Genomic DNA, 9,918 nt, shown 5'->3' with positions numbered 1-9,918 from the left:
GTTAACTGCCATGAAGGATCATGGTTTTGACATAAGTTCTTTCACCCTTTTATAGCAAAGAGCCCGACGCCAGCTCACTCTTGTTTGTCGATGTGGGACAGTGTATAAATATATAAGCATATATTTTGGGTGGTGGACACGGCTTGATCAGCATTTTGGAGCACATAAAAAATTATACTCGTAAGGATTTTGGAAAACGACATGGTAAAAATCACAGCATAGAGAACCGCAAGTTCCACTCGCGGGGATTGCCTGGAATTGGTTCGTCAGAAATGACTTTGGACTTCAACACATCGCTGATTCGTTAGCTCATTCTTAAAATGAATCAAACTTGATTTTGTTGATATCCAGATTGAGTTAAAAATAAGTTAACGCTCGAGTTCGATTTTTTTTTTTTTTTTCAATTCACAACTCTGGATAAGTTACCGATAAGAGTTGGTGCGAAAGGAACTTGCTTTCAGGCCAGCAACGACAGGAGGAAGCAAACGGGCTTGAACCACAAAATGGACAAAGTATTCCAGGGGAACCCAGCATTGGAACAGGGCCAGGTCCGACGATTGCATTGCTAATGTGGGTTATGATTTGTCCGTTTCTCCTTGTCTCCATCAGAATCATAAGGATTAGTAAATGGAGTTCTGGGCCCATTTTACTGTTGTATTAGCAAGATTTTCTTGCGTTTTTAACTTTCGGCTTTGCGTTTTAGGCTTTGAAAAGTAATTCATTGTTTTGTTTCAGTTAAGTATTTGTTGTATTTAAAATCAAATTAGGTCCTTTTTAGGAAGGGAGTTGACTCAACGTTCTTGCGGCCATCGATCGCGGTAAAAAGTCCACCGTCCAATTCCCTGCAGAGGAACCACAATATCATTTAATTTAATTATTTTAACATAATGTAAATCTTTTTTTTTTCTTGTTCTACGATAAATTAAAATTAAAATAGGATTAGTCACTAATTTTTAATGTATTAATAACATATTGCAACTTATCATTAAATTCATATTGCTCAACTAATAATTAACTATTCAGTTAGATCTTAATTAGATGTTAAGTAGGTACTTAATATTTAGATGAGCAAAAATTGATAACCTACCAATATAAAACCACGATAGCAAAAACTTGATGATAGACCTACCTGTGCCCTAACAATCTGATTCGATAATTCATGGCAAATGAATGAAATTTTTTTTAAAAAAAATCATTTTATAGATAATATATTTATTAATTTCCAATATATAAATAGTATAAAATAAACAAAATGTGATATCAGTAAAACGACATTTATTTTATATAATTCTCTCGACTTTTTTTTCTATTTAAATTAGAGAAAAACAAACATAACAAAATTTCTTAGGGTGAATTATTATGTGTTACTATATTATGTCCAACCGCTAAACCAAGAGGATAATTAATTTTAGATATCCAAACAAAGCCTAAAGTCATTCATTGTTAAGGACCACATGTATATTTACCGGCAAGCAAACCTTATCCATCTCTAGCCTTCATTCACGAACGTCGGCCTTTGATAAAGAAAGACGGAAGGAAAAAACAGCGTCGGCATTATTAATCTACGAAAACTTAGTTAGGAAAATATTTTCTGAGGTGTGATATATTTAAAAAATTTTAATTAATAAAAAATATTTTTTAATATAATACAAATCAAGTATTTTTTAAAAAATAAAAATCATTTTCAACGTATTGAATATCTTATTAACATATTTATATATAAATTTATTAATATATTTTATTTTTAAAATTAAAATTAAATAATAAAAAATAAATTATTTTATAAATAATATTTTTTATGAAGAATATTTTTTAAATATAATTTTTTTAAAAAATAAACAGAGTTTAAATTTCTATAATTTTCTTAAAACATATTTTCAAATTGAAGAGAAACATAACCTTGATTTGGTAACAATTAATCTAAATCTAGCTTGAAATCATATTAAAATTAATCAAAGCTAATATCGAAATCAGACAACGGTATACAGATTCAAATTAGAATGAAATTAAGAATTATAAGAGTTGGATTTAATCTTTTTATTTTATTGATTCTCAAATCAAAATTGATTTGATTCGAGAATATCAAATACAATGTATTATAAAATTTTTTCCTTTCACACGAACCTTATGAGCCTTTAATTAATTCTGTAGAGTTTCTAGAACATACCTTATGAGCATATTATATAGTCAAAGTCTTATTAAGCCTTTAATTAATTCCGTAGAGTTTCTAGAACATTACACACTACAATTATATTTTACTAGAAATTACATGCAATGGCTGATCCTGTGATACCTTATCGTCACCCCTGAGTCAGCTAGGCATTTTAGCAAACAGTTAGATCCGTCTGGCTTCCTTCCTACAGCTGCGGATTTGGATGACTTGTACTATGCTAATTTGAGCTATCAGCCATACCACATCTGTATAAAACATTATTACATCAATAAAGAGTTGACATATATAATCATTTCTTTTTTAATTTCGCTATTAATATTATACTAATTTACAATAATTTTGCTATTTTATGTAGATAATTTTACATAAATTACTACTTTATTCTACAAGTTATACAGTTAATTTGACGCGTTTACGTAAAAGACAGCATAAAAAGTTGGCATCCTCCTTTCTTGTGTAGAAATTTTATGTCGGTACTTATTTCTTCACGGTCCCATGGGACCAATTTGACTTTAGGGTTCCAGCCTTCATTTAGAATTTAAGAAAATTCAAATCAATTTCTATTTCAGATTTATCAAATTCACTAATTTTTTTAATATTTTTTTCCCTAATCAAGTTAAACCAATAAAATTAATATAATAATTTATGATAATCGTTGAATTTTTTATATTCAACTCTAATTCAACTTACGGTGGAAGATCATATTATAATTTATTAAAATTCAATACGCATATTTATTTTTCAATATACAGTTTAAATTACGTTTAAATGGTTGGACAGAGTAGAATTCAAATTTAAGGAAAAGAGATTTAACTCAATTAAATTGATGAATCAATTAAAAATAAATTTTTATATATTCGAATCATAGAATTAAATAAATATTTAATGATACAAAAAATGATACGGCAGTAGATATAATTTTATATAATAATAGTATTTAATATTGTACCATGGTGATAATTACATATAATTAAAAAAAAACAATAATAAATTATTCAGACTTACACGTACCTCAATCCTAGCTTCTACGGATATCAGAACATCAATTTAAAACAATAAATTTTAATTACTCAATTTCAATGCATTTTGATTTCCAAAATTGAAGCTTAGCTATTAGTCCACCTGGCATCTCTTTTTCCTTTTCTTTCTTTTCCACTAAAAATGCTTACTTCATGGGTGATGCAAAATTATTATGACTTTACAGCTCCTTTGATCTCTTTAAGCTTCCATTGTCAATCAAGATCCAATTTGATCATGATCCGACTGAAAAACAGATGGCACCCTTTTCATATTGCTTTAAGAATGTTTTATTTAGAAAAAAATATTAACTTTTCTCTCAACCCATTTTAATTAATAATTAATAAAAATATAACAATTAAGCAAAAAATCTATATGAATGTCAAATTCTTTTTAAAGATTGTGATACAAACTGTATATATGTTACTGAATATTTTTAAAATTTAAAGTGTCATAATATTTTTGATAATTTTAATGGTAATTTTAGCCTACATTTAATTTTAGGTTAGCTTTCAACTTAAAAATATATCTACTTTGGGATTAGGCACTACACAACATGTTCCATATACCATTTTCTTTTTTTTTTTTTTTTAAATAGAGTGTAAAATTAAACTTATCAAGCTAAAATTTTTAATTCGATTCGACATTTAAAAAACTTAAAAAAAACTGACAAGTTTGTCATATCAGCATTCAGTTGGGCTTCGGTTTAACTCGTGTAGGCCTACTCTGTATTGTCTCAATAAAAATACTATAAAATTCAATTTCTTAATAAAAAATTAAATCAAACTAAGAGAATAAAAAGTAATTCCGATATAACATAGTTCTTTTGCTCTTGTCGGGACCTAAAACCCGTGAATATCCTTATTAAAGTATGGGTTCCCGCTAGTTGTCCCCGAAATTTTTTAAAAGGACAGACTTGAATTTATATAAAATTTTTAACTTAATTTTTTACTCTTACACTACATGGACACGTAGCACAAGTGACTGCTGATAGAACAGTTCCAAAAGATTCCATCTTCATCATCTTTAATTAATTGTCAGTTATTGCCCAGCTGTCAGATTGAGGCATAGAGATTCGCTTCCGCACCGTCGGTTCGCTGAGTCAGCATGTGACAGATCCGAGTACCCCAATGGATAAGCCCGTTGACGGTAACCAAACCTATCTAACCATGGTTAACATAGGCCCACAGTTTCCTAAATGCTACTAACCATGGTTAAATTAAGCCCACAGAGAGTTTCCTATAAAATGCCGCTCATATTCTACCCAACCCGTCGAACATTCTTAACTCACACACAACTACACAAGCGACAAATCTAGCGTTTTGCTTTGATCATGGCTTCCATTTCTTCTCTTCAATCTCTGAGCTATTCATCCGCTCACTTCAACGGCTCGCGATTGCCTGTCGATCGTCTCCGTTCGCCGCCATCTAGAGTCAGCTTCCGTCCACTCCGTGTCTCCGCCGCTTGCGCCACGACTGCCGAGAGAACAACAGTGTCTGACATTGCATCGCCGGGATCACTTTACGAAGTGCTCGGGATTCAGATGGGCGCCACTTGTCAAGAGATCAAGGCTGCTTATCGGAGACTAGCAAGAGTTTTGCATCCTGATGTTGCAACTACCAGTCAAAAGGAGGAGACGACGTACGAATTCATAAAAATACACGAAGCTTATGAAACTCTGTCAGATCCGGAGAAAAGAGCCGATTATGACCGCTCGCTATTCTGGCGAAGGCGGCAGATGAGTTCTCCGTTTGTGACGTCAGCGGCTGCAACCAAAATGTCGAGTTCTTCAGTTTCTGGGTTTTCCGGGTATACAAGGCAGAGATGGGAAACCGATCAGTGCTGGTAGGAGAAAAAGCCAATAAATGGTCTGTTTGGTTATAATTGATAGTGAATTATGGGACTGATGGATCTAATTTTCAATTGATTAGATTAGGATAGTAGAATTAATAGCCAGGGAAAACTCATATCCGTTTGAGTATTGTATATAGCTAGGATATGATTCCATCTGTAACATGAAAACAGGCGTCATTTTTTCAGCCCGTCGATCAATTTAAAGCAACTATTATTTTCCCAGAAAATGTTGTTTCAACACAATCTCAAAGCCTGTACACACCAATAATGCTAAATGTCCTTTGGAGGATTATGAAGTGAGAAGATGAGAAGCTGTGTGGTCTGAGATGGAAAATTACAATTTTGTTTTTGGGTTTAATGCCATTATTAATTAGGATTGAGGAATTTCAAAATAAAGTATCATGATTATTTTCATTTCTTAATATAACATGATTTGCTACTTACTGAATGGAACAATTTCTTCGATAAAAAAAAGGGAACAATTCGTTTATGAACACAACAGGCCCGGATTCCTGGGCGGTGTCCCCGAAGTTTCTCAGGTTGAGTGTAAAACTTATTCTCTTGGTTTTGGGTAGAATTTATTAGAGGAAAGATTTGGTCATTTGACTGCACTGTTCTGTTTCTTTTCAGGTGACTCGAAACCTGGGGCTGAAGTTCAATTTAAAATCAGGCCCTGTAGGAAAACAAGTGCTCATGCCAAAAGGTTCAAATGCCACAATCATCATGGTAGGTCTTGAAAATCCAGCTCAACAATCAGCAACGTGTTTGGACTAACCAATACTTTCTTTTTCCCCTGATACTGATTTGGTCAGTAGCATGATTTTGTTCGATGTTTTTGTTGCAGCTTGTAACTGGAACTGGAATTGATCCTTTCTGCTCATTCTTGTGGAAGATGTTGTTTGAGAAACACGAAGCTTGCAAGTTAATTAAGAATTGACATACCAACAAATGGCTAATATACCAACAAGGTAATTAAGAATTGCAGACTACAAGTAACTAAAAACTGCCAGGCTTAGACTAACACTCAAATTGATAATTGATGAATATTCAATGCAGTTTAATGGGTTGGCTGGGCTCTTCTTGGGTTTACTGAGAGGCAAGTTGGATAACTGGGCCTTTCTCTTTCATGGTTCTCAATTAACTACATGTATTAAAAACCAAGTGATTTATTCATGCTAAAAAAGGTGTTTGAGAAAATGCTTTAAAATTGATTTCTTTTTTTTTTTTACACCATGAAAATAATCTTGCATTAAAATAGTCCAATCGAACACATTAACTGAGACAAAAATCTAAACTACATGCAAATAGTGTTGCATTAAAACAGTCCAATTGGACACATCAATTCAGACAAAAGTCCAAATTACATATCAGGTTCAAATTAAAATACAAAAGTCCAATGTAGAAACCCCCAACCCTAGTCGAACCAACCAACCTAAACTTTGCAGCATTGCATGCGACAGTTCCAACCGATCTCATCATACCGACTCACACGGTAGGATATGCATTTATGTCAGTGCCTACTCTATCAATAGTGAAGCAAATGCTCAACTAGCCCAAGAAAGCAACAACAAAGCCACCCCATCCAACTAGACTCAAGAAAAAGTATAAAACGAAAAGAACTAAAAGTGTGCTACAAATGATTGGCACAAAATAATGACTTTAAAAGCTATAGAATAGGGGTAATGGATTCCTCTCGTTTGTTCTCTCAAGAGTGTGAACCCTTTTTGAAAGATTCTGACAGAGTGACCAAGAAAGCTAAGCACAAGGATGGTGGGAGTATTCAGGAAGATCTTAAGAGGTTCTGAAAGCTTCTTTTCGAGATAGTGTTCTTAAGGGAGTGGTGGAGAAGGATGCGAGTATGATGGATGTGATAAATCCCAAGGAGATTGAGATATCTGAGGGGGATGTCTTGATCGATCGATCGGGAGCTATACCGATTGTTACTGTTTTTTCATGTTTACAGAAAGTTTTAGCCAAGCAGCTTGATTTGGTTGTCATTGTTAGCATGTTTGGCAAAAAGGTGGGTTATAAAGCTCTTAGTAGTAGAGTGTGTAGTATGTGGAATAGGGGTGAGGTGAAGGTGTTGTATGTTGGGAATGGTTTCATTTTTGGTAAAATTTTCTTCTATTTTAGACTATCATAGTGCTCTCTTAGATAGACCATGGACCATGTTTGGGAGTTATTTGGTGGTACAACCATGGTCTGTGGATTTTAAGAGTTTGAAGAATGTGATTGATAGCATAGTACTATGGGTGAGATTGCCAGGTTTGCCATTTCATTTATATGACAAGAGATTTCTTCAATATATTAGGGGTGTTTTGGGGAAGGTGATTCATATTGATTATAATACTAGTGATATGGAAAGGGATAAGTTTGCAAGATTAATTGTTTCAATCAATCTTAACGTGCCTCTAGTTTCAAAGTTTATGCTTAATGGTGAGTTGCAATTGTTGAATATGAGTTTATTCCAAAAGTTTGTTTTCACTGTGGTATGGTTGGGCATAGGGATGTGGTGTGTGCTAATAAGTTGGGAATGGTTTATGGTAAAGGGACTAGAATAAAGGTAGATTTTTTAAAGAGTACGTCTCAAGAGGAGTCTTTTAGGTCGTGGATGGTGGTGACGCATGAGGGAAGAGGAGGGAGGGGTGTCATGGAGAATAAGTCAGGTTTGAGTGTGTCATATTTTAGTGTGTTAGCGAGTTTAAGAGTCTATCAAGGGTAGAGAGAATGATAGTGCGCATGGAAATCTCACACAGAGTGTCCCTATAAAGGTTTATGGAAAGGACCCTAGGGGCTCTAGAGGATATATATAAGTTCCATACTGACGTGTCTCGGATTCCTAAGGCTGATTTGAAGAGGGTTTGGGGAATAAGGAGGCTGACACTTTCAAAGATATGGGATTTGGGCCAAATAAAGAAAATAAGAATCCATTAGAAGGGGCTACAATTGGTGGTAATAGCTTGAGCTTTTTGGAGCAAAATAAGGATTGGATAGACCTGCTAAGACCTCTTTGAACACACTTTATAATACGATGGTTTGTATGGAGAAAAGGGGAATAGCGTTTGGGAAGTCTCAAGTAGATAATTCTATGTTGGATGTTTCACAAGGGGGAGTTAGGGGCTCATAGTTCGGCTGTTTATGTTTGTTGAGTCCCTAAGTAGACCTTCGGAGGGGATGCTTCAGTGGCGAGAAGGAGGGGCTGAGTCTCTATATATTGATTGCCTAGTTGATAAATCTACCTCTAGGGGTAAGGATGATATTGAGTTATTGTTTTCTGAGGAGGACGAGGATTGCTCAAATGAAGATTTTGAGGAGGAGGAACCTCTAGATCCTTACATGAGGGATTAAGGGATTTAAGGTGATGTCTCTACTTTTTCTTATTTTTTATCTTATGTTAGTTTTTTCTTGGAATTATCAAGGTGCTGCTGGAGCATCATTTCTGAGGTTTTTTTAGATGTTTAAGGAGAAATTTAATTCTGATTTAGTTGCTCTTTTAGAGCCTCAAGTGAGTGGTGAAAGGGTTGATAAGGTGATTTTGAAGTTGGGATTCCAGTGTTCTCATAGAGTGGAGGTAATGGAATTTTCAGGAGGTATTTGGCTTTTTGGAAAAATAGCTGGAGGGTTGAGATTCTTCTTAATGATTGGCAGTTTATTACAAAAATATGATGTATGTTTAATTCTTGGGAAGTCTTTATATAGGTTTTTCCCTCAACAAAAAGATAAAATTTAATAATTTAAAATAAATTCTACCACGCCTATCTTATCCCTATCATAATCTGATTGTATTTGATCCAATTTGAAACTGGTTTTATCCTTATTTAGGTAGAAAAATTAGGCTGAGGTGGTACTTTTTGAAATCTGAAGCTGTCCATCGCCTTAGGCTACAGACTTGCCTAAGCTTGTAATCCTCCAATCTGAAAATCTTTCAATTTAGCCTTTTTTCATTTTTTTTCTTAACTTTCGCTCAAAAACCTGTCTAAGATCAAATTCCAAGTAAAAATTATTTATTTATATCAAAATCATAATAAAATCATGGAATTTAATGAGAAAAAAGTGGTGAGTTTTGCAACTCATTATAGGTCCCAACAAACCTAGACGGAGGGAAATTTGGAGTAAACTTGCTAGTCTCAATGATTGCGTTAGTGATCCATGGTTGTTTTGTGGGGACTTTAATGTTATTTCTGACCTAGATGAAAGAAAGGGTAGTTCAAGCAAAGTCTTAGGACTATGTAAGCATTTTGAAGATTAGTTATGGTCTTCGAAGTTGTTATATTTGGGGTTTATTAGCTCGAGATTTACTTGGAATAGGGGAAATTCATTTGAAAAACTTGATAAAACTTTGTGTAACAAAGCTTGGCGGGTTAAGTTTTAGGAAGCTGATATTTTTCATTTGTCTCGTTTTCGTTCTAATCACAGGCCTATTTTGACCAAGTTAATAGGTTTTCAAGTGGAAAGGATTAATACTCGTTCTTTTAGGTTCCTTGCTACCTAGCTTACTCACCTAGATTTTAAAGGGTTTGCGAAGGCAAATTAGAGAAATAAATGGAATATAGTCAGCACTGTCTGTGATTTTATTACTCTTTTAAAGAGATAGAATAAAGAGATGTTTGGACATATTCTGCATAAGAAGAATAATCTTCTAGCGAGTCTGAATAGTATCAAGAGGGCTTTAGAGAATAAGTTTAATAGATCTATAGTTAAGCTTAAATGTAAGCTTCAGAATGAATTAGATGGAGTTTTGACAAGAGAAGAATTATTATGATTTCAGAAAGCTCAAAGTGATTGGTTAAAATGGAGAGATAGTAATACTACCCACTTTCATACGAGGGTTGTGGCTAGGCGAAAGAGGAATAGGATTGAGCAATTAAAGAATG

General features: G+C 33.8%; 1 protein-coding gene across 1 annotated transcript; it reads left to right on the top strand.

The window, feature by feature from the left end:
* The first annotated feature begins 4,465 nt into the window (after positions 1–4,465).
* LOC110614557 (chaperone protein dnaJ 11, chloroplastic) lies at positions 4,466–5,271 on the top strand. The gene has a single exon (XM_021756118.2). It carries the CDS (start codon positions 4,524–4,526, stop codon positions 5,037–5,039), a length of 516 nt encoding a protein of 171 aa, XP_021611810.1. The 5' UTR covers positions 4,466–4,523; the 3' UTR covers positions 5,040–5,271.
* The last annotated feature ends 4,647 nt before the right edge of the window (positions 5,272–9,918 follow it).

The sequence above is a fragment of the Manihot esculenta genome, chromosome 5 (genome assembly GCF_001659605.2).
Source record: "Manihot esculenta cultivar AM560-2 chromosome 5, M.esculenta_v8, whole genome shotgun sequence".
Classification (NCBI taxonomy): Eukaryota; Viridiplantae; Streptophyta; class Magnoliopsida; order Malpighiales; family Euphorbiaceae; genus Manihot; species Manihot esculenta.
This window is presented reverse-complemented; position numbering and strand designations above follow the sequence as displayed.